This window comes from Staurois parvus, unplaced genomic scaffold, assembly GCF_062004578.1.
Source record: "Staurois parvus isolate SC_StPar_1 unplaced genomic scaffold, SC_StPar_1.0 ptg000152l, whole genome shotgun sequence".
In the NCBI taxonomy this organism is placed as follows: Eukaryota; Metazoa; Chordata; class Amphibia; order Anura; family Ranidae; genus Staurois; species Staurois parvus.
In genome coordinates this window covers 3,166,030-3,192,335 of record NW_028317948.1, presented here as the reverse complement: position 1 = coordinate 3,192,335, position 26,306 = coordinate 3,166,030, and the positions used below count along the sequence as shown (strand labels likewise).

The 26,306-nt window shown below is 41.5% G+C and overlaps 1 protein-coding gene across 1 annotated transcript; it reads right to left on the bottom strand.

Moving 5' to 3' along the window:
• Positions 1-15: 15 nt before the first annotated feature.
• KDELR2 (KDEL endoplasmic reticulum protein retention receptor 2) lies at positions 16-26,306 on the bottom strand. Its single transcript, XM_089674809.1, has 5 exons — positions 26,055-26,306; positions 14,869-14,969; positions 4,864-5,022; positions 2,048-2,300; positions 16-185 (listed from the first exon to the last, which is right to left on the bottom strand). Exons 1-5 carry the CDS (start codon positions 26,143-26,145, stop codon positions 151-153), a joined length of 639 nt encoding a protein of 212 aa, XP_089530935.1. The 5' UTR covers positions 26,146-26,306; the 3' UTR covers positions 16-150.

Here is a 26,306-nt window from a genome sequence, read left to right as displayed (position 1 = left end):
TATTCTGGACCTCTCCGGCAGCAAAGCAGGCAGTTCTGCATATAAAAAAGTAGTGTATTTGACTCTGCTTTGCGCATCATATGCCTTCGCTCAAAGGATTGTTCTGTCCAAACGGTGTGGCGGACAGCTGCTGGTCCCAATCTTTGGCACTTATGCTGGCAAACTCAGTTTCTTCCCCTTTAGTACTGTAAAAAGAAAAAAAAAATTATTAACTGGATAACTTTCTTTTTTTTCCCCCCCCAATAAAATTTGGTTTTAATGTCCTAAAAAGGCAAAGAAAAATTTAAGCAAACTCCAATGTTATTTAAATCCACAAATAACATTTATAACAGGTGTCAAACTGCAGACCTTCAGCTGCTGAGAAACTACAAGTCCCATAATGCCTCTGCCTTTGGGAGTCATGCTTTTAACTGTCAGCCCTGCAATGCCTCATGGGATTTCTAGTTCTGCAACAGCTGGAGGGCCGCATTTGACACCTCCGATTTATAAAATGGCAGCTTGACAATACAAAGAGGTGGTTACTACAGTAATTTTTTCATCTCCCTTTCCCATCCTCTATATTCACCATTGGTCCTAATATTAAAACATTTTTTGTCCTTGAGTGAATGCTGTGCTGAGGCAAGCTGTGTTTCACCCTCTCCACTTCCATGACTGCTGTCAGCCAGCAACTGACATAAGACCACACCTGCAGCAGGCCTCCATGACCCAGAGGCTTGACAACAGAGCCCCCCCCCCCCCCCCCCAAAAAAAAAAAAAAAAAAAAAAAACACGAAACAAAAAACACACACCCCCCACACACATTGCCCTGATACCCAGGAACTTCGATACAAAAGCACGGGAAACTCCCACAGCTTCAAATGGGCTAAGGGCTAGAGGCCGCTGCAGATACTTCCCCATTGACAGCTGTTCTGGAAGTCAAGGGGAAGAAACACAGTTTAGCAAAGCACAACATTCCTGCAGCTCTTGTTACTAGACATGACCCTGGCTTACACTGGTCCAACACTGCTCCCATATGCCCTGGTAAAAACCTTTGCCATCCTTGTGCATGCGTGCAAAATCTCCTGGCGCAAACACGTGCCGAAGAGCTCTGCCAGAACCCTCAAACCAGGCAGAACCTTTCGACACATCTGTGCACAAATCCGAGGGGGGGGGGGGGGGGGAAGAATTGGGGTGCTAGTAGCAATTACAGAGATGCAAACAAGAATTGGTGCAGCGCTGCAAAAGTTAATACTCAAAATATTATTATTATGAAGATATTAAATACAAGTGATAACACAGGAGTGTATGAAGCGCTGCAATGAGTGCAAACATGTGCGGCTGTGAAAGTCATAAAACAAAGAAAGTGTTAATATGATGGTGAGGGTCTGACAATTGTGCTGCACACGAATCCACCATCATATGAACACTTTTTGTTTATGACTTTCACAGCCGCACTTGTTTATTTGCGCTCATTACATACACTCCTGTTATCACTTGTATTTAATATCTTCATATTAACATTTTGAGTATTAATTTTTTCAGCGCTGCACCAGTTCTTGTTTGTGTTTTATATAAGGTCCTGGGTTCCTTTTTAGTGCATTTGCTGCTGATCTCATCAGAGTCTTGAGCGCTCACTGTTCTTGTATTCAATTACAGAGATGGCTGAAGTACTGAAGCCAGAGAATTCTAGGCAGCTGGCATTTTCAGAATGTGGTCTCTAACTGCACCCACCATTGGCAACATCTGTAAAGACTGCAACATCTACAGCAGGTCTGAACTACTACCTAGGAGCCAAGTAGCTAATGATCTCTAAAATTTACAGCCGAAGCCCAACTTTTGAGCTGTCCTTCCATGCACCTCTGATGTAGAGACTTAGCTGGAGTTTATAAAATCTCCCCCCACCCCAAATTACTTTTCACTTAAGGCAAGCTAGTGAGCCCAAGACAACCAGCTAAGCTGTACCAGCACAGACCCAAAAATCAGAAGACAAAATTGTTAAAATGTTAATTCACAGTAAAAAAAAAAAAAAAAAAAAAAAAATTGAAGAAAGAAAAGTTGCTGCACTCACCTTTCGTAACATACAAGTAAAAGAAATCACAGTACAGGATGGTCTGTACCACGCCTGCAACAATGGCAATCAGGTCAAAGAAGCCTTCAAAAGCATAGCGCCAAATCCAGTTGAAAAGATACAAGGCACGGTACAAGCCCAAGAAGAATAAGTAATGAGTAGTGATGGTCTCCGCTTCACCTGTTTTACTAATCATGAATAGTTGAGGGAGGATGGCAACAGACTCCAGGTAGATAGAAAAGGTCCAAAGGATCTAAACAAAAATAGCTACATCTTAGAATGATAGTTTTAAAAATATGTATTTGTAAAATAAAGGTTGCTTGATATAAGAAACAGCAACACATTCATAGAAATGTATGTATGTATGTATCTAAAGCATTTACAAATATTGATAGTACAGCTGGCTGGGCAGCCTTTTGTTCTATGTCACCATTGGGTGTTTTAGGCTGAAAAAGTGACAGTTGGCAATATTCTACAGGACTATTCAGAAGTCAGCTGTGTGGAGGAAAACAAAATTTCTACACAAAAGATATTTAAAAAGGAAAAGTTCACTTTTTTTTTTTTTTAAACAAAATTGCTTCTATATTTTTTTTTATAGCAGCATACAGAGTATTGCAGGTCAGGCACCTACAGACTCTCAAAACAGCTGTCTGCCCATACCTTCCATATGGGCAGACAAGTACTGAACAGCAGGAAGAATCATTGAAAACTACAAAACCATCTGCCTGAGAGCTCTTTGAATGAACAACGTGGCTGTGTGGGCAGAGCTACGCTGTACTTAAATTATGACAGCAGGTGTGGGGAGAGTATTCCCTGCCCACTGTCAAAATTGGTTTAGGGGGTATATGGGTAGAACATGTAATGTTATTAAAGGGTGAACCTATTCTTTACCATATCTTATCATGTAAAAAGTCTACTGAAAAAATATTTGCAAGGCATGTTTAAATCTGCTTTTTAGGTTTTAATCTGAAATCAAGTAGTGAATTAAAAAGTTTGCACTAGTAAAAAGCAGTATAAATGAAGTGTCTTCTATACCCACAAATACAAGAATGCTGTGTAGGTAATGATAGGCAGAGACGGAAATGCAGAGAGAATCTGGAACAGTGCATAGCAACCAATCAGCTTCTACAGTCCATTTTCAAATCTTAAAGCAGAACTAAACCCTCCGATCATTTACAGTCAAGGAAGATGCCATCTTAGCGTACGTTTGATCTGCAGTTGGCCATGGTGCTGCACATGCAATTAGTTATGGCACCAGCCATTTGATGGCTTGACTGTTCTGTTGGGAGCACAGGCAACTGTGACAGTTATCGTTTACTGTATGCATGGAGTATAACAGGTTTGGAAACATTCTAAAATCAGTGGGCTTTGTTGCACTAAGCTCATGTTAAAAGCCGACTGGTTACTATGCTGCTATGCACAGCTTGTCCAGATTCTGTTTGCTCCAATTTTAGTAAATTACCCCCCATGTAACCATGTGGCAGTCAGGATCAGTTGTATGGCCTTGGAAAGTACACAGTGTGGATTGGCTTACTTATATCAACAGGGATCTCTTAATGCAGATGGAAATTTTCATCCTATAATTAAGAGAGCGTTATACTACCACCAATTTTCAAAACGAATAGTGCCTAAAGTACATTTTTCAATTTCCCTTGGAAAAACAATAGTGTCTTCATAGTAGGGCTAGGTTCACACCTATGCATTTTGTGAACTTGCGATTTTGACAATTACCACTAACCCAAACCTAAGACTGTCATACATTCCCATTGGCAAAATTAAAAAAAAAAAAAAAAAAAAAAAAAAAAAAAGACGCAACACTTGCATTTTTGACACTGTTTCACTGAAGTCTACTGCAATCTGCAAGAAAAAAGAAAAAGAAAAAAAGTCCCTGACCCTTGCTAAAAAATGCAACGGTTCAAAAATGCACAGTTGTGAACAGATAACTAGATCCATAGGAAACCATGCTAAATGGACTGTAGTGTCTTCCTACAAACTGGGAAACGCCCTGAAAACTGCTCAAGTATGAACCTAAGATAAGTGGTTTAAAATACACTCCTTACCTATATCAAGCAGCTTGTACTACTTTACAAAGTAGTTGTAAAAAGGTAAAAAAAAAAAAAACAAACAAAAAAAAACCCCACACCTTTTGCATACATCCTGACTCAGGAGCAAGCTCACATGAGAGCCCACCATAGGAAGTGGCTTCCTATGGTAGCCACTCAGCAGAGAAGAGGAGCCAGCAGTGCTAGCAGAGGACCCCAGAAGAGGAGGATCGGGGCTGCTCTGTGCAAAACCATTACACAGAGCAGTTACCTATAACATGTTTTGGGGGGGGGGGGGAAGCTTTATTAAATAGCTTTAAGCGAACAGCACTGTTACCGATACACTGATGTCAAGTCTTTGACAAAGATCAGAATCTAAACCCTCATCTCAACTCTAACCACTCCCCATGTGTGGTCACTAGGGTATGCAGCCAGCAGTAGTGGCACAGAGGTGTCTTGACGTTTGAATGACAGCCTGGCTTTAGTGGTGGAGGCACCTAATGGGGGGGGAACAACTGGATATAATGGAAGAGAGTCCCTGTTCAGAGATTATACACTGAGGAATCCTTTATAAAAACTTAACAGTTCATATTTAGCAGTGATTTCCATGAATACTGCCAAATGAAGGGATCGCTTGGCAATATTTAAAAAAAAGAGGAATACATTAAACACCATAACCAAACCTGGTAAATACTGCCAATTAGTCTCTGCCCATATAACATTTTTAGGTTTGGTAATCCATGGAATACCACTAAAAAACAAAGCAGACAATACCTCAAGGGGAGAGAAGTCATGATTGACAAGGACGGACAATCCACCAACAGGAACGATGAGAAATTCCACTCTGAATGTGTCATGATTTCCATCGTAGGTAGCCTTGAACTTCATGTATATGAGATAAACTGTTGCATATGCGCAAGCAACGTAGATCAGCTGGAAGACAAACAGCAATATGTAAGGGCCACATGAACAGCAAAGTTCTAGAACAAAATCTACTCTCATCTGGACAATGATTAAAAGCGGTAGTAAACTTTGTTAAAAAAAATTCACCCTGCAAGGCAATGTCATAATGCATTGCATACTTGCACATTGAGAAAAATTTACCTTAAAAACAAAGCCCTCCAGGGGCGCGCTCTCACCGGTAACAGGGCATCCATCTTCACCTAGTTTTCCTTCCGGGTGAGCAGACTCTGGGCCGTCCAACAGGCTGAGCAGCAATGAAATCACTCCTGTACATGTGGACGGGAGTCAATGTTTACGGCACAGACCTCTGAAGGAACGGCCCAGTATGCTGCTCCGTGGAATATCTCCTAAATGGTGCATGTTTAGAAGATTGCCATTTTTACCAACAGGTAGCTGATCATAAAGCTTACCAGTAGGTAAAAGGGAATGACACGACTTTACTATCACTTTAAATGAAAAGGTATCTGCAATAATAATATTCCAGGATCAGACTGGTGAGCTGTGTTAGAGACGCCAACTTTGGCTAGATTCCCTTCTTCCTCATGCTCATCCAATGTTTGAACTAGGCTTTTTGTTTTCCATAGCCTTACACATCCACTTTACTAAACTGCTTGTGTCGCTTTCACTGCTTGTCAACTGGAGGGCAGATCTTGACATGGAATACTATAAGTGACATGTCTGAGCTCTCTACTTTTAAAATGCATGCATTTGTCTGTCACATGTACCTACAGTTGCGTTTTTATTTCCCATGGTTTAAACTTACATATAGCATAATCTACCATTTTCTTTACTTACCTGCCAAGTGCTTATCACATGTACCCTGTGCACATGATAATCATCTTGTTTTATCAGATTTTATTAAAAGATATAAAAAAAAAACCCTAAAAAACTATAGCTATAACCATATTAACACACACACACACACACACACACACACACACACACCAAAAAAAGGAAACATTTACATTCTTCTTCGTTCCCATAGATTTCCTCCCCTCCAGAGTAACTGGTCCCTTGAAAGCATTACCTCCACTATATGCGAGGACCAGACCACATCCCAAGAACACGAGAGGTGAGGAGAGCACTAGCGGATGGGGTAAAGAGGAATAAAAAAGGTATTTCTACTTATGTCTTCCCCCCCATCCCTCCCTAGCCAAACAAGCACTTAATTCATGCAGTCCAAGGGGGACCCAACTGCATGGGTACCTTAGAAGCACCTTTAACAATACCTCCCACCTTCTGAGAAATGGGAAAGAGGTTACCTTTCTGCAAAAAAATTAATTGGCAAAGAACACAGGGCACGGCCAATCAAAAAAAATGCCAAGGACTGATTAGCTAACCTACTGGCCTTCTTGCATGACAACTACTTTTCCTTTACAGTACTTGAAATTTTCCAGTGTAATAATTTAAGTTTAGAATGAAATGTTTACTAGAATAGGGCAGCACAGTGGCTAAAATGGTTAGCACTTCTGCCTGGCAGTACTAGGGTCGTCGGTTCAAATCCCAACCACGGCGCCACCTGCCTGGAGTTTGCATGTTCTCCCTGTGCCTGGGTGGGTTTCCTCCAGGTACTCCGGTTTCCTCCCACACTCCAAAGACATGCTGGTAGGTTAATTGGCTCCTGTCTAATTTGGCCCTAGTATGTGTATGTATGAATGTGAGTTAGGGACTTTAGATTGTACACCCCGAGGGTTAGGGACTGATGTGAATGTACAATATGTATATAAAGCGCTGCGTAAATTGACGTTATATAAGTACCTGAAATAAATAAATAAGGCACTCTTTCAAGTCTATAGTACATTTACAAAGGTCTGTACATCTGACCCAGTCATGGTACATTTGAGAGCATGAAGGCACAGAGGGATTTGGCTATCAAAGAGACATTCATCTACAAATAAATGAGATACCGACATTTTCAGGATCTAAAACCGAGTACACTGGAACTTTTAATTTTACAGTTGAAGTGTGGTAACAAACCATAGAGCCCATCATGGTAAAAACACCCTACACCTATTGACCAAGGAGATTAAAGCCCTACAAACTTTATATGTGGCAGCTGAGAGTTAAATAGCAAATGAGGAGTAACCAATGTTCAGAAATGCTGAAGGACACACCTACATTTTACATAGGCTAACCTGCTGGTGCTGCCATGGAGGTACACAAGACTAACATACACTACACTGCCAAAAGTATTGGGCCATCCCTCCAAATAATTGGATTCAGGTGTTACAATCACCTCCATGGCCACAGTTGTATAAAATCAAGCACCTAGGCATGCAGACTGCTTCTACAAACATTTGTGAAAGAATGGGTCGCTATCAGGAGCTCAGTGAATTCAAGCGTGGTACTTTGATAGATTCCACCTGTGCAATAAGTTCATCTATGAAATTTCCTTGCTACTAAGTATTCCACAGTCAACTGTTAGTGGTATTATAACAAAGTGGAATCAACAACAACTCAGCCACGAAGTGGTAGGCCACGTAAAATGACAGAGTGGGGTCAGTGCATGGTGAAGCGCGCACAGTGTGCCGAATTCAAACACTGTCTGCAGAGTCAACAGCTAAAATTTGGGGATGGCCCCTTCCTGTTCCAACATGACTGCGCACCAGTGCACAAAGCAAGGTCCATAAAGACATGGATGAGCAAGTATGAGGTGGAGGAAGTTGATTGGTCTGCAGAGAGTCCTGACCTCAACCCGATAGAACACTTTTGCGATAAATTAGAGCAGAGACTGCGATCCAGGCCTTCTCGTCTGACATCCGTGCCTGACCTCACAAATGTGCTTCTTGAAGAATGGTCAAACATTCCCATAGACCAGTGTTTGTCAACTCCAGTCCTCATGGACCCCCAACAGGTCATGTTTTAAGGATTTCCCTCAGATGAAACAGCTGTGGTAATTACTAAGGCAGTGAAACTGATCAAATCACCTGTGCAAAATAATGGAAATCCTGAAAACATGACCTGTTGGGGGTCCATGAGGACTGGAGTTGAGCAACACTGCCATAGACACACTACTAAACCTTGTGGACAGCCTTCCCAGAAGAGTTGAAGCGGCTATAGCTGCAAAGGGTGGACCAACTCAATATTGAACCCTACGGACTAAGACTGCGATTAAAGTCCATGTGCGTGTAAAGGCAGGCGTCCCAATACTTTTGGCAATATAGTGGATCACCAAAAAAAAAAAAAAATAATAATAATATAGGAATGCCGGTCTTATTCTTTCAGTTGATTCATATAAAGCCTTTTAGACATACCACTGAAAGAATCATTTCCATCAGTGTGTGCCATGAAATCTTAGCTACGCTACAGCACAATTGGTGCATTTGGGGAATATAGCTACTACTTCCTGCAGAATGAGCATTATTGGAAAGGGATCTTGGTGTGGCCATACCAGGAGTCTTGAGCAAGCATTATTAAAAAGTAAAATTCCACTTAAGTGATATTAAACCCTTGGTAGCTTCAATGGGCTGCTGGAAGCGATCATCACTTACTAAATATGCAGCTTCTTTAATATTGTAATCCTCACCTATGTTCAAGTTTAAGCTGGTGCCATGGTTACTGCCTCAGGCATCCTATGGAGCCACTCTTGCATGCAGGATATAGAGTTGTGTCTCGCTACAATGTGCGCATTGATTGCAAAATGCAGCCCCATGCAAGCCTAAGGCAAGGCACTCCTCTGCTCCTGCCTCCTTTTTTCCAAGCTAATAGATTGACTACAGACTGCATCATCCACTGTTAACGCTTTCCTGTGAAAACTGGAAGTTCAGGTAAGCAGCACTGAGAGTGGAGGTACCAGCAGCACTGAGCACACAAGAACAGCACTGAAGGTTTTAAACTGCATGTTCTGGAGTAAGAACTGTAAATTGCTTACTAGAGAATGTTTATTTTATTGTGCTTGTCTAGTTTAACAAACAAAAAAAAAAAAACAAAAACCCTTGAACAGCAGATATGGTTGTTTTCTGATTTACTGGGAAAGAAGCAAAAACCGTTTAATTAAAATTACCTGGAAAAAATGTGTCGTGCCAGTAGGAAACACAAATGTCTAAACAAGATGAAAATCACTAGCATAAAAAAGGTGTACTCCCTTATTACAATTCAGTGTGTCTAACAGCATAAGAGCTTATTGAGTAGTTATTGAAAGGAGATGAGTAATGACTGCAACATTACAAGTGTAGATTTCAAATAAACCTGCAGAGTTTTAATGCAGGGGTTTTTTATTCTGCCTACAAATCAAAACAGGAAGAGGCTGAAACTGACACATGAAAAAAGTCCAGTATATGAATAAGATAATGTATTATTCAGGTTGTGAAATGCAGCATATAATAGTTATTCTATCATACACCTTGTTCTTGAAGAAAAGTATTGTTACATAAGGTCTTTCCTCCCATTATTCCATATACAAACCCAATTCCAAAAAATTGGGTTTGTATATGTGTAAAATCTACATAAAAACAGAATGCAATGATTTACTTATCTCATATTTTATTCACAATAGAAAACATATCAAAATGTCTAAACTTAGAAATTGTACCATTTTAAGAAAAAAAAAAAAAATCATTTGAAATTGATGGCAGCACCACATCTCAAAAATGTTAGGTCAGGGAAACAAACAACTGGCAAAGTGCTGCTACCAAGGAAGAGCTGAAAGAACATTTTGCAAGTAATTAGGTTAATTGGCAACAGGTTAGTAACATGAAAGGGCATCTTAGAAAGTCAGTGTCTCAGAAGTAAAGATGGGTAGATGTTCACCAATCTATGAAAAGCATGTCTAAAAAATTGGACAATTTCAGAATAAATGTTGCGCAGCATAAAATTGCAAAGAATTTAAATATATCATCATCATCTACAGTACATAACATCAAAAGATCCCAAAGAATCAGGAGAGATCTCTGTGCACAAGGGACAAGGCCGTAACAGAATATTGGATGAGAGTGATCTTCAAGTTGTCAGATGCCACTGCATTAAAAATGGGCAGGATTCTGTGATGGACATTACTCCATGGGCTCAGGAATAATGCCAAAAATCATTGTCTATGAACACAGTTCGTCATGCCATCCAAAAATGCAATGTAAAGCTCCATGATGCAAAGAAGAAACCATATCTGAACACGATCCAAAAATGTTGCTTTCTTCTCTGCGAAAGACCATTTTAAATGAGCTTTGGCCCAAAGTGGAAACCTGCACTGTTCTCAAATGAATCGAAATTTGACACTTTTTGGCAACCATGGGGGCCGCGTTCCCTGGACTAAAGAGAAGAACCTTCTGTCTTGTTATCAGCAATCAGCCGAAAAGGCTGCATTTTTAACGGTTCTGGGGGTCCATAAGGAAAGGGCAAGCTTCCACATCTGGAAAGGCACCATCACTGCTGAAAGATATATCTGGGTTTTAGAGCAGATTATGTTCCCATCCAGATGACATCTTTTTCAGGGAAGGTCTTGCATATTTCAGCAGGACAATGCTAAACCACATACTGCATCTATGACAACAGCATGGCTCCATAGTAGAAGAGTCCAGGTGTTTAACTGGCCTACCGTCCAGACCTTTCACCAACTGAAAATATTTGGTGCATCTTGAAACGAAAAATGCAACAAGAGAGCCAGGACTGTTGAGCAGATAAAATCCTATACCAGGCAAGAATGGGACAATATTTAGCTCCCAAAGCTCAAGTACTGGTCTCCCTAGTTCTCACACGTTTACAGAGCTGGCAAAAGAAGAGGGGAGGCTACACCATGGTAAACATAGCCTATCCCAACTTTTCTGAGATGTGTTGCTGCCATCAGTTTAAAATTTACCTTACGGTTTTGCAAAGTGCACACCTTCAAGTAATGCAACATCTGCTCTCCTCGTCACTGAAGCTCTCATCTTCTATTTTCAGAAGTCTTTGGCCATCTTGATTAATTGGGTGCCAAGATGGTGGAAATCCCACGTACAGTAGCTACTGTGTGCGCACATACAGCGGTCAGTGTCGAATATTAAAAAGCTTGTAGGCCGCGGTAGAAATTTTATGACTGAAGAAACATACAGCATCTCTTCAGTTATAAATATGTACCTGTTAAAAATTGCGAATGACAACTATAGTTCCACTTTAAAGTGCACCTGTGGCAGGATTATGCACTAATAAAAGTATTCACATATAAAAAATAATTAGAATAACTTTTCAAACAAGCCCTCGCCAACTGCTTTAGCTGTAGGAATTGTAGAGCAATGAATCTTCAAAGTTCACAACAGAAGTACTAAAATCACGGTGGTCTCCCCTCCTACTCTAAGGGAGCAGAATCTTAGCAGTTGGCCATGGCTGTGTAAACAGCGGGTGCTTCCAAGCGGTTGAGCATATAAAAGGACTAAAGTCCATCCACAACAGCCTCTGTTGTGATCCTTGAGGATGAACGAATTACACAATACGTGCAGCTAGAGAGGTGTATGGGGGTTGTCCTCCAGTTCTTTTACTGCTTGTTAAGAATATAGAAATACTTTAATGTGCACTTTGACAGTGAAATGTGATAAGATATGCCCTCAACAATTTCTTCAGCGAGTAGAGGGACAGTGTGCCCCATCACACTTTTTCCCCCTCATACTGGAAAAATCTGTCCAAAATATAGGCAGCTGGAAGGCCCTGAACTGCCTGATACTACTTATACTTATTCATACTGTAATAAACAGTGAACACTAAGGTCGCGTTTACATTAACATTTCTCCTGCATCTACTGTTGTGCTGCAATGTACAGCAATGGAAATCACATTCTTCTCTATGGTGTCCATTCACATCATGGCGAATAGTGTTTTTGGCAGGATTGAGTGTTGATTAACTAGTCTCCTCCTACAAAATCACTGCATGAAATATATATATATATACACACACACACATATACACACACATATACATACATACATATACATACACACACACACACACACATACACACACGCAAAAGTGCACTGAAAAATGCATGATTATGCAGCAGCTCTAGCGTAAGCCTAGGCTTCACTTTGAATAGAGGGCCTGACTCACTCCCATCCTATATTCCAAAGTCTTCTTGATCTGTAGGAGGGGCTGTTTGTGGGCCCCGACTCTTTATACAGTTTGCCAAATCCCAGGTAATCAACCTAATCACTATTCAGAGTCTTTACCCCGCAAGTGTTCTTTAACCACGTACCCTTCAGAGGATTTACCCCCCTTCCTAACCAGGCCTTTTACATATATATATATATATATATGCAAAATATAGCACCTACAAATGGAGGTATGTATACACTGGAATTTTTTATACTAGTAATGGTGGCGATCACCGACTTATAGCGGGCAATTCTGACACTGGGTGGGAACTGACTAACTGCCACTGACATCCCCAGTGACACTAATAGTGATCAGTGCCAATAAAAAGCAATGACAGTGTACTGGTAGGTTAACATCTGGGGTGATCAAAGGATTAACTGCATGCTGTGTGTTTTACATTGTGTGCTTGTTTTTTTTTTTTTTTACTACGGAGACATGCTGCTTTGTATTTCCCCTCCGTGCAGAGAGTTACAAAGCAGCATGTCCTTAGTGACAGGAGAGAGATCTGCGTTATTTACAGACAGGTCTCTCCCCTGTCAGCTCTGCAAACGACCACCGAGTCCCGGCCAAGAATCGCCAGCCAGGAACCGGCGACCGACATGTCCAGCAGCTAATAGCAGCGCGGGTAAGGTGGCATGTGTCCAGTTTTCATGTCAAAAGGAACCCACTAAACCTTTAGAGCTAATGAAAAATACAAAATCCTTAAAACTGTACAGCAAAACACTTTGAGCTACAGACATGAAAAACACCCGATTTTAAATGCTGCGTTCTGCAGTTATATTGTATGTAGTTTAGAGAAAGCCTGCATGAAAGCAGGATTGTTTTTGAAAATACTGATCTTATGTCTTCACTCTTTTTGGAATCAGAGACCTGACTTTAACCTTTACAGACTTTAACTTTGAAATTTGCTTGTTTGCTCTGGGTGTGGTCAAATATTGAAGATAGAAGTAGCCAGACAACCAGCACTTTTAACCATTTTCCTGCCAGAGCTATTTTTGCACACGGTTAAAAAATTTCAGACCTGAAGATTACAAAAACCGTCAAACATTATTTTCTGAAAGTAGACACCCCAGGGAATAAAATATTGGTAGTTCCAATATTTTATGGAACTCAATATTACCACAAAAAAACTAGGAAATGCAAAAAAATGGCATTAAAAAAAAAAAAAAAAAAAAAACACAACAAACACTAAAAAAAGTGCATTTTAGGGCACTTAAAAATGCAATAAAAAAATTAACCAATTTTTTTGTAAAATATATTAACTGCTTCCCCCACCGCCCTATAGCAGATATACTGCTACAGGGCGGTAGGGGTGTGCAAAATCATGTATATATACACACGTGATTTTGCATTTCCGGGTAAGGGGGCACAGTGCCATCAATCACCGGATCCCGGCTGGTGATTCCCCACCAGCGCCCGGTGATTACCAAGGATCTCCAACGGGGAGGAGGGCTGCTTTGTTTACTAACAGTCGTCCTCCCTGTCAGCTCAGGCACACTGCTATGGATGGCTGTGCACAGCACAGCCATCCAGAGCAGCGTGCTTTTCAGTGAAGCACCAACACATAGTCCCCCAATAAAACACTCCCTACAGATAGTTAACCCTTTGATTGCCCCTCATGGTAACCCCTTCCTGCCCAGCGCCATAAGTACAGTGTCAGTGCTTTTTCTTTTTTAGCACTGCTCACTGTATTGGTGTCACTGGGGATGTCAGGGACACCAAGTCAGTTCCCCCCCAATGTCAGAATGCCCGCCACAGTCCCGCTATAAGGCGCTGATCGCCGCCATTATTAGAAAAAAAACAAAAAAAAAAATTCTAGTATCTATATCGCTATTTGTAAATGCTATAACTCTCAGGTAAACTAATTTACACGCATTCGGATTTTTTTTTTTTATGTCGCAGAATACATTTTGGCAAAGGTTTATGACAATTTGTTTTTAAAATTTTTTTTTTTTACAGGACATGTTTAAAAATGGCAAAAAGCCAAAAACATTGTTTCTCTCAAAAATTGTCTAATATATAGCGCAAAAAATAATAAAATAAAAGCGCACAGGCGATCAAATAACACCGAAAGAAAGCTCAATTCCTTGGAAAAAAAAGGTTGTAAATTTAATTTGGGTGCAGCGTTTCATGACCACGCAATTGTCAGTTAAAGTAACGCAGAGCTGTAATGCAAAAATGGCCAGGACAGGAAGGGGGGGGGGGGTAAATCTTCAGGAGGGCAAGTGGTTAAAGAGGAGGTTGCACCGAATAAATAGATACCCAACATGTCAAACCTTAAATTTGTGTGCACCCATGAAATAGCAACAAACTTCAGTACCCTATATTTTCTATAGGCGAAGCTTCACAAGCCATTAGGTCATTAGTTTAGTGTTACAGAGGTGGTCTGGTGCTAAAATTATTACTCTCACTCTAATGTGCGCTGCGATATGTAAAATGTATCGTAATTGACGTTTTCACATGTAGGCAACCCCCCCGTTTACATTTGTACATGTGTATATGTGGTGATCGAGGACCTCTAAATTTTTTTTTCTATTGGGGGGGGGGGGGGGGTCGTAGCACAGCCAACCAACTGTTTTCACCTGACAGGCAAGAGTCTTCCTGTCAGTTTTAGACAGTCCCGGTGTGTATATAAAACCCCCCACTGTCAGGTCCATATGACGTACGAACCTGGCAGCAAAAGGGTTGGCATTGGCAACCTCCATATTGCAAACACAGGTTTCTTTTTATGTCAATTACACCTATAATTAGCAAGCATCTTACCTTCATAGAAGTGTTGTACAATGAAATGAACGAAGTGAAGAGATCCAGGTACCGAGTGGTAAACACCAGAGCAAACAGAAGCTGACTCTTTCCAGAAATACCTATAAAATTTAAAAAAAATTTAAATTAAAAACAAAAAAAGTTAAAACAAAAAAGGTAACTCTCAAGAGCCTGGATTGAAAAACAGGGAAGGTTATGCTGAAGTGGGGTAAAAAGAACTAAATGCCTTGGCTAAACAGGTGTGAAAAACAGAAGAACCTTTATAAACCATTGCATGTCTCACTGGCATCACAAATCCCCAAAATAGGGTAGAAAATTGAAACTCTCAATATGAATAAACTTCTATGTGACAATACCATGATAATTAGTGATGTGGAGTATACAACGGAGCACAGCATTCAAGAGTAGAGTAGTGTGGAGTATGCAATGTACTGCAGTGTCGGGAATCAGCATGATTTTTACCTAAAATGATTCCACCCCATTCATGATGGAAATTAACCATTTAAATAGCTTCTGTTTTAGGACGGCTCTACTGGACATTGCAATAAAGTGAAAGGACTATATAAAAATACTTTCTGCACTTTTAATTGAGTTACATATCCAACATCCTCACAATACCCTTTGAATTGAGTTACATATCTAATATCCTTACAATACCCAATAAATATATACCGGTAACATGAATCATGTACTAAATATACTTGGAATGTAACATCTGCAGCAGCCACATGCTAAATACGGTTTGTAAACTGAACATTGATTTATACAAACGCTAGTGAATAAAGCAACAAAAGATACATTTTCTTTGTTCTTTTTTGGATAGAAAGGGCAAAGCTGACAGAATTTTTTTTTGGCTTTTTATTTGGATGAATTTCCGGCTGCAGCTATTGTATTAAGAGAGCTGGCCCGCCAACTGTAAAAATACCTGAACAGCGTCTACACCTGACTAGATGCAGCCACTGTTCAGCTGACAATTTTCCAATTTTTGAATTTTCTTTCAAACCAAGGATGTTGGGCAAGACCGTGTCAACATTAAGGGAATTTCTCCGATCTCATCAGGAACTGCTAAATCTGTATGGCACATATGGTCAGGTGATCATGTTATTACCGTGAAAAGAAAATCACCCTTATGTACCTGCAGGCAACAATAAAATCCTGCCAGAACCTCATTCTTCCCTAATAAAGAAAAAAAAATAATTAAAAATATATTTTAATATAGATGTTAGGACACCTGCATTCAGGATAGCCAGGGTTTCTCTGTAATACAAAGCTACCCCTTGGAAGTGATCAACGTGTACATTGCCCATCATAAGGCAACAAGTTAACCTGAATGCCTACCAGTACCTTGTATACACGCTCTCTTTTACATAAGCAAAACAGGTTCACAGGCTGCTAAATTTGCTGGGTGGCCTTCCAAACCAACAGTGTTAAGAAGCAGTAGGCCAACCATGGACCTTTCTTCCACCACTGATCAAACTCTGTATAATGAGACACCCTTCATTTCCTAGATTGTAAGCTCGAAAGAGCAGGGCCCTCGAACCCCTCGTGTATTGTTTTGTTCATGTATTGTCTCATGTACTGTCCCCCACTATAATGTACAGCGCTGAGCAAACCTTTTGGTGCTATATAAATACTGAATAATAATTTCAAGTTTCCAAGGCTATAAAAGAGAACTAAATTTGCATAGACATACCAAAATTTGTTCCACACAGAAATGGTTAAAGATAATATATTACATCTGCAAAGTACATTCTAGTTTTACTCTGACCCAAGTACAAAGGGCAGATCAATCAGCAGAAGAAGTGTGTCATGTTCTCATAGGTCATCATAAAAGAATAGTGCAGCAAAGTCTTCTTAAAACAGGAGGTAGTCACGTCTTGTTCCATCACATATTCCAAAAAGAAGAAGATTCCTCATTTCAGGACAATGCATGGAGCCATGCAAATCACTGCTGCACATTCCATTTGCCAGAAGCACATCCAGAGCCCAGGGTGTATAGTGCAAATATAGCATTTCTTCAAAACTGCAAAAGGTTTTAGGCTTGGTCCACATATGTGCAGGTAGTGCCGCTGCGGGACACGCACAAATACCTGCAGCCGCACCACTCACACAGAGGAATGTGGGACCCGCGGGAAAGTGCCATTAAATTCTAATGGCACGCCACCTGAACTGCTGCAATTTCCAAAGAAGTGCAGGGACTTCTTCCCTGCACGTCCCAGGGCAAATGAATGGGTTCTCGTGCCCACACAAATGTGAACCTGGCCTTAGGCTACTTCACCATCATGTGTGCAATGTGTGGAAATCATGGATTCCGAGGAGTACGGCTTGGGACCCAACAAGATAACCATACAAAACTAAATGGCTATAATGTGCTGCACACCAATTAGAGTGAGGGCTTTTTGGAACAAACTGTCCCTGGATGTGTTGAAAGCAGAAAAGAAAAAAGGGCACGCTTAAAGTAGAACAGATAATTAAGCCCTGCTAGGTCACTTCAGGCTGGCCCCATTTGCAGGTACAGCTACAGTGGATATAAAAAGTCTACACACCCCTGTTAAAATGTCAGGTTTCTGTGATGTGAAGAAAAAAAAAAAAAAAAAAAGGACACAGATAAATCATTTCAGACCTTTTTCCACCTTTAATGTGACCTATAAACTGTACAACTCAATTGAAAAATTAACTGAAATCTTTCAGGGGGGGCGATGTAAACAAACAAAATAAAATATTGTGGTTGCATAAGTGTGCACACCCTCTTATAACTGGGGATGTAGCTGTGTTCAGAATTAAGCACTCACATTCAAAAACATGTTGAATAGGAGTCAGTACACACCTGCCATCATTTAAAGTGCCTCTGATTAACCCCAAATAAAAGTTCAGCTGTTTCAGTAGGTCTTTCCTGACATTTTCTTAGTCGTATACTACAGCAAAAGCCATGGTCCGCAGAGAGCTTCCAAAGCATCAGAGGGATCTCACTGTTAAAAGGCATCAGCCAGGAAAAGGGTACAAAAGAATTTCCAAGGCATTAGATATACCATGGAACACAGTGAAGACAGTCGTCATCAAGTGGAGAAAATATGACGCAACAGTGACATTACCAAGAACTTGACGTCCCTCCAAAATTGATGAAAAGACGAGAAGAAAACTGGTCTGGGAGGCTGCCAAGAGGCCTACAGCAACATTAAAGGAGCTGCAGGAATATCTGGCAAGTACTGGCTGTGTAGTACATGTGACAACAATCTCCCGTATTCCTCATGTCTGGGCTATGGGGTAGAGTGGCAAGAAGGAAGCCTTTTCTTACAAAGAAAAAAACATCCAAGCCCAGCTAAATTGAGCAAAACACATCTGAAGTCTTCCAAAAGCATGTGGGAAAATGTGTTATGGTCTGATGAAACCAAGGCTGAACTTTTTGGCCATAATATCAAAAGATGCTTGGTGCAAATACAACACTGCATATCACCAAAAGAACACCATACCCACAGTGAAGCATGGTGGTGGCAGCATGATGTTTTGGGGCCGTTTTTCTCTAGCTGGAACTGGGGCCTTAGTCAAGGTAGAGGGAATTATGAACAGTTCAGTACCAAATACCAGTCAATATTGGCACAAAACCTTCAGGCTTCTACTAGAAAGCTGAACATGAAAAGGAACTTCATCTTTCAGCACAACAACCCAAAGCATACATTCAAATCAACAAAGGAATGGCTTCATCAGAAGATTAAAGTTTTGGAATGGCCCAGCCAGGGCCCAGACCTGAATCCAATTGAAAATCTGGGGTGATCTGAAGAGAGCTGTGCACAGGAGGTGCCCTCACAACCCGACAGATTTGGACTGTTTTTGCAAGGAAGAGTAGGCAAATATTGCCAAGTCAAGATGTGCCATGCTTCTAGACACATACCGAAAAGGAACAAAGTATTAGTTTAAGGGTGTGCACACTTATGCAACCATTTTATTTTAACTTCCCTCCACCTAAAAGATTTCAGTTTGTTGTTCAATTGAGTTGTACAGTTTATAGGTTACATTAAAAAAAGGTGGAAAAAGTCCTGAAATGCTTTATCTTTGTCTCTTTTTACATCACAGAATCCCAACATTTTAACAGGGGTGTATAGACTTTTTAGATACACTGTATGTAAAACATTAAAAAATAGGCAGCTATACTGTTTATAATCCAGTGTCTCACCCCGCTCTGCACATGCTTAATTGCTCTCTATTTTTCAGCACTGTTCTGAAAATGTAGAGGCCGATCTGCTGCCAGCCTAAAGATTTACTGCTGCTAAGGGGCTCTAGGCTTCAGCAAAATGGCAACCCCCAGCAAGAAGAAACAGGACCAATGCTGGAGGCAATTCACAACAGACAATTTTGGTAGCATAATTATTATTAAATGTGGAATGTATGATCCTTGCTAAAAAAAAAAAAAGAAAAAAAAAAAAAATGTATCAAGTTATCAGTCAAGTTTCACTTTAAAGTAGAAGTCCAGTCAAATGCTAACCTACTCTGACCCATATTCCAAGCCTATTCTAACTACCCCGTAAAGGAAAGATGCCTATACACTTGCTACTCTGAAGTCGCTCAGGTCCAGTCACACGATCTCCCCAGCGGCGAGCTTCAATGAAGAGATCGCCGACTGCAGAGCCTGTGCAGTGACATCACCCATAGGCTTGCTATCCACTGTCAGCTGTCCCTCCTCTACACTGACGCCTGGACTGGGAGCCAAACATGAGACCAGACCAGAGTGCCCTCAGAAAAGGCAAGTATAGACATCTCTCCTTTACAGGGTAGTTAGAATAGGCTTAGAAAGGGGATGGGAACAGGTTTAAGTATAGTTCATACTGGAATGAACTTCACTTTAAGGTCTTGAGCAACTTTGACAAGGGTCAAGTTGTAATGGCTAGACGACTGGGTTAGAGCAACTCCAGCAGCTCTTGTGGGATGTTCCTGGTCTGCAGTGGTCCAGACCTATCAAAAGTGGTCCAAGGAAGGAAAGCTGGTGAACTGAAACAGGGTCATAGGCGACCAAGGTTCAGTGATGCACATGGGGAGCAAAAGCTGGCCACTGTAGTCCAATCCAACATAATAGCAACTATAACTCAAACTTCCAAAAAAGTTAATGCTGTTCCAATAGAAAAGTGTCAGAACACAGAGTGCACTGCAGTTTGTTAAGGATAGGGCTGCATAGCTGCAGACCAGTCAGGGTGCCCACAAGTCAGGGTGCCCACACTGATCCCATGTCAAAAGCCAAAAATGCCCACATTGGGCATGCGAGTATCAGAACTGGACCACAGAACAATGAAAGAAGGTGGTCTTGTCTGGGGGCTGGTCTGAGGATTGCAAGAAAGGTTTGAGGAACACAACATGCTTGGTCTACAAATTGGCCAGCTCTCAATCCAATCTAGCATCTGTAGGATGTGTTGGAAAAACAAGTCTGATCCACAGTGGCCTTAACTTGAAACTTACAGGACTTAAAGCATCTGCTACTGAAGGTTTGGTGCCACAGCATACCTTCAGAGGTCTAGTAGCTTCCATGCTTCAACGGATAATGTTAAGGCTGATCGGCGTTTGCTGTTTGGCCATCCGTCCATTAAATCAAACATGTTTGCCTTACTTGGGTAAAGCACCGACTCACTTTTTGCTCCTTCATGATTTGGCCTAGTCCGTTGACCCAAAAGACTACATAATTTGGTTTTGCCATCTGAGACCAACTCCAATCCCTTAACTTTTTAAGCTTGTTAAAAAGGTATAGTCATCATATTAGAAAGACTCTCACTTAGAAATGCATTCCATTTACAAAGAGCAAGTGAGGACAGCCAATACCGGACTGTGAGCACTATCAATGAATGCAGCATTGCTAGAAGGCCTTATTTTTTTGTTACAAGTCACGCTGAAGGTATTTCACAGCTATTTGATTAAAAGGAACATGGTTTTACAACAGAAAACTTACAAGTTTGTATAAAATGAGTATCTGAAGCAGGTCACCTGATTCTGTATCCATCACAGGAATTTGAGGATAGGCACCTGCTATAAAATTCTAAATACCTTAAAGAAGGCCACAGACAGAGGATCTGGAGTGTTATATTTATATTAGGATCATGGTTGCCAATCAAAAAATGGCTATCATCTCATGCGAATGGTTAAAAAAAGTAACCACCTTAGTAAACAGTTTATCTTCTGTTTTTTTTTTTGGGGGGGGGTGTATTTAAAGATGTTTTATTCATTGAGCTCATTAAGTGCAGGCACATACCTACTGAATGCCTTTGGAGCAAAGGCCACCAGCAGGCTTATTCACTAAACAGAGAAAGAAGCTACATGCCAAGCAAAAAGTACCCCCAATAATCCATCCAAAAATATATTGTTCTGGTCTGGCACTCAATTGGTTGGTACAGTCTACCTCCCTTAGCACTTTGTTCCTTGAGTTGTTCAGCGAATAAGGTAGAATATCTGTACACCAACGGTCAACATTTCCTTCCCATGCGGTGAACTCCCCAGTCATCCCAAAATTTACTATATTAAACTGGTAACAGTTTTTGGTGTCAGTGTTTTGACTGCTAATATAAGTAGGCATCACAAAAGTGTCAGAATTCCTTGTTCCAGGTCATTGACTAAATAGAAGTAAAGCTAATGCATCACCATGACAGCCAGTCAATCTTTAGATGTGAATTTGTAAAACATTTATTTTCTTTACTTTCACATTTCCTTCCTTTGGCTGCAATTAAAAAAAAAAAAAACAAAAAAACAAAACCTCTGTACAAGTACAGCTAAGATGGTGTAGCAAGAAAGAATTGTATGAATTTACCTAAAGGACAGAAGACATGCCTGTAATCACTTCTATCAGTCTAAAAATGCTAAACATCTTTTTTCCCACCAACTCATGCAAGGCACTCCACGGGTGAACATCACAATCTCCCCTCCTCCAATTACAGAGCCCCTTGTATTGGTAGTACAAATGCAAAACGTGTACTGAATGGAGGAAGTGGAGTGTGAGCATTCTTCTGTGATCTGAATGCTCCAGCCAGAACTGTAGCCTTTGCTGCCGACTGCACTGTATAGAGAAGTGAAAATCGGAGTTGTACACAACTCTGCACCGTAGACACATGGGGGACACTTCATTAGTGTGGCTTTATGTTTACTGGGCATGTGTCAAAAATTACTTTCAGATTTAAGGCACTTTTAATCCAAACGGTCTTTAAATCAGTCCCCTAATTGCACAATACAAGCTATGCCAAACAATGGAAGTTGGCTATAGAGTAAGATATAGAATCCTGCTCCAAATAAACTAGAAATGTAAGAAATATTTAAATTTTTTTTAAAGGTATGCTTGGTAAATGGGAACACAACATACAGTGGGGGATTCTTACTATTAAATGAAAAAGAGGAAATGTATTTGTTTTTTTAACGGTTACAGTTCAGTGGAAGTGACCACACACTGCAATGAAGCATAAAAAGCCTGCTTCTATCATGAAATAATATACATTAGCTAAAAAAACCCCCAAAAAAACCAAAAACCTAGCAATAAAGCCTAATCACTGTCCTACATCACATACATTGTGAACAAATCTAAAAAATGAAAAAAAAAAAACATTCTACAAAATCCCCAAAGGATGTATTTAATGTCACTGCTAGATCTTTAAAAACAAAATACAAAGGCTGGACTATCTACAATGTGAAAATATATCAGATGCTATCAGACCGAAGAGGATAGATTTTCGGTGACTCTGCAACAGGTAGAGCCGGGATGATGATGTGGCTGTATCCTCCTCACTATTAGCTCAGTCATCCAAAAACCAACATTGTCCCAGCTGGCTGTGGCACACGTCTGGTGACATCCGGGAGGAGAGGAGGGCTGTGAGGGTGATCCCTCTAACTATTTCAATCATCTGCAGCGACATGTAATAATGGCATCCCATGGATTACAGGCTCACCACGCCTTACAGCCGGCTGCCACGTCAGATCCACACACAGTCCAGAGCCTATCACTTGGTGTAGCACTGATTCATTGACTTCCAGCTAAGAGTGAGGAGCGTGCACAAGAACACACGGCATGGGAAGCACACTGCCTGCACACCACCGGCCATTCACATCACCAAGCACAGGAATCTTATTATATACAGATCAGGAACAGCACACACAAGTAACCTTCACCCCGCATACTTCTGCCCGAGCTGCACAGCATCATAAAACACACAGCACTACTGGTTAATGATAATGTTCAGGAACACAGAATGACAGCGGAAAGACCTTTTCAGTATAGAGCTAGGTTTGTACAAAGCATCTTTAAATTCGCATACTATTGACTGCCTCTGCTGATATCTCCAGCCAGAAATGCTGCGCATTCATATATTGTATATGTGAGCAGATCTGACAGCATCTACATTTATACTGTATGCTTTCATGAAATAAAAAGAGGCCAATTTACTAAAGGATAAGTAGTGCTCACTTAACAGGTTAGCCAGGGCTGTGGACACAACAAACCAAGTGCAGGGGAGATTTAAAAAAAAAAAAAAAACACCTAAATATTTTTCCCTAGCACATGACTGGGTATACAGAGGGAACATAGCTTCACTTCATTTACACTGCTAAGTCATCAGCCCCCACCTCTTATCTAAACTGGCTCTGATGACTGGAGTGTAAAGGTCACCATACATGTTTCAATCTGACTACACAATGGGATATGAGCACCTAAGGAACCTAAAAATTTGTATCCCCCTAGGCAGGCCCTTGCACTACATAGTCAGCGTTAGATCTCACAGAGATTGTATGGGTAGCTTTAAGCTCAATCTGTACAATCTGATTGCAGAATCTCATTTACAAAAGCTATGCAACAGGAGGACCCACCAACAGAACCCATTTAATTTGTATCAGATCAGGCAGGCCTTTGCAAAGAGGATAGTAAAGTTGGTCATAGATGATCCGCTCTTTTTTTGATCAGCCAGCCGATCAAAAAAATATCAACTCCCAAATTAATTCCACCATCCACATATTGGAGGTGGATGGAGAAATCCTCTCCTCTGTGCCATCGTATTCTGACACCTCTACTGCCAGAATACATTGATCAGTGCAGCTGATTGGCTGCATACACTGATCAAACACAAATCTTCCAAAGTCCTGTTTAAGAGGAGTTAATCCACAGGCTGACTCATCTCCAATGGGCATGGTTTAAGCAATAGCAAAGTCCTGTTTGTACCTACAGGAACGCCTAGAATAAAGTTTACGTGTAGGTACAGCAAATATCTCCTAAATGTGCACTGCTTAGGGGATATTTACTTGTATAGAAGATGGTGACATCACCCGCGCATGTGCACTGCACTCTCAACGACTGGCATGCTATCCACTGAGAAGGCTGTGCTGTGGCTCCCCCATGCATGTGACGTCATCGCGGCATAGCCACTCAAGCGGCCGGAGCCCACAAACCCAGAAATATGACCAGGTGAAGATGGAAGCCCTGTCAGTGGTGAGAAGTGCACTGCTGGAGGGCTTTGTTTAAATAGTAAGTCTTTCATAATGCATACCAGCACACTATGCTCTTAAAGCGGAGTTCCACCTGACAAAAGAAAAAAAAACAAAAAAGTCAGCAGCTACAAAAACTGTAGCTGACTTTTAAAATACAGACACTTACCTGTCCCTCGGTCCAGCAGTGTCCTCACCACCACTGGTTTCACCGGCCGTCTTCTCTCCCTGGAGCCGGCATCTTCAGTGTGGGCACCTGGCTGTGACAGCTTGCAGCTGCATAGCCGGGTTCCCACTGCACATGTGCGAAAAGCACTGCGCTTTGTGAATGGCCCCGTAGTCTTCTGGGACCTGTCATGTGTCCCACAAGACTACGGGGGAGGTGGCTTTGGACGACAACTTCCGCTTGCCAAGGCAATCGAAGAAGTGGGAGCGGGTACGTGTCAAATTCGGGTACCCGCTCCCCAAATGTGCCAATCCTTAATGGGGATGGGGGACAAAGGCTTAAAGCGGAATTTCCCCTTTTGGGTGGAGCTCTGCTTTAACTTACAGGGAGGAGTTTCTTATTTTTTAGGTTTACTACTGCTTTAGGTCTATGATCAGCTTATTGCAAGCCATAGATTATACAGCTTTCTTTCCTTTCACCATGGGTGGAAAGATACCTGCTTGATTCCCCCCCCCCCCATCAACAGTCAGAAGCACCATTGTGTTCTGCCGGTGGAGAGCCTTCCACACCAGAACATAGTGATCACTGCTAGTGGCTAAAAGCTGTCAGCAGTGACTGCATGCAAAAATTCCGACAGGCCGGTTGTACTGAAGTCGATCGATAGACTGACTTGAGTACAACCAGTCTACCCATAGATGGAAGCAATTTTGTCTGGTCCCTGCTGAACCAGCTGAGATTCAATCCATTTATGGCCAGCTATAGGCTAAAGAAGATTGTGCAATCAGATTGTAGAGTGTATAGTCATACACAATCTCCTTTAGATCTACTAAACCATGAAATGCAGGGGCCTGTCTGAACTGACTGAAATGGGTTGCTCGGATCTGTTCTCATATTTGGTAACCCTCAGCCCAATTCATACGCTTTTTTTTTTTCTGAATTACCAAACGGCAGAATGTAACGCCTCTTAATGCTCATCTCTAGAAAAGTATGCAACCCTCTTTGGGGGGGGGGGGGGGGCAGTTCTTTTGCATTTTTTGTGGTCCCTATGGACTTCAATGGGGCCGTGGGAAAAAAATCCCACTGATAAACGCAAATCTTCACACAATCACTTGCCTCTCCTCTGCCTAATAGCTAGCTTCCCATTGGCTACAGTAAAAACACTCAAGCCTAAAGAACAAGACAGTAAAAAGATTCAAAATTGCTGGAGACAGATGCTGAAGGATGAATGGAGACAATAGGAGATCGTATGAGCAGTTCTAGTGTATGGCCAGATCCACAGAGGATCTGATTGGTCCCGGAGAACTACAAGTGCCAGCACAGGAGCACACTATGAAGTACAGCCATGGTCCAATGTATGGCAGACCTGATCAATGGAAGACCGATGACAGCAGACCCCCATCAAGTCTGCACTAAGCCCATAGAGCAGAGAAGGAATGGGGTGTTCTCCAATGACAGCTCAGTCCTGGGAGCCCCGGATACTTCCCATTGGAGGTAAGTGACCAGAGGTGGGATTAGTCCTCTAGGTAGGTCTGCTGCACAGGAAAGTTTGTCCCCAATGCCTGGTGTTCTCCTCCAGGGCACCACTTACCGGCACAGGATCGGCTCTTCCAGATCTTCAGCAGCAGGATGATGATGGCTGCCAGGTGGGACAAGTCCCCGGTGAGTCGGAAAACGTTCATGGTGTGAGGAGAGGCGGGTGTGCAGGGAAAGAAGAGAGGGCACAGGTGACCCGGGGCCGCGCAGACTGCCTCTGACGCTGCAGCCGCTCACTTCAATCCGTTAAAATGGCGAGAGCCGAGCTACGTGGCCCGGGGACGTGGCCTAACTGCAGCGTGCGCAA

Bases quoted from the DNA above. Each gene is read 5' to 3' on its own strand.
- KDELR2 (XM_089674809.1), bottom strand. From the start codon at position 26,145: ATGAACGTTTTCCGACTCACCGGGGACTTGTCCCACCTGGCAGCCATC. The intron at 2,301-4,863 runs GTATTGTCTGCT...ATTTTTGTTTAG, and splicing joins ATGACTTCTCTCCCCTTGAG to ATCCTTTGGACCTTTTCTAT. The intron at 186-2,047 runs GTGAGTGCAGCA...TTCTTTTTACAG, and splicing joins TTACTTGTATGTTACGAAAG to TACTAAAGGGGAAGAAACTG.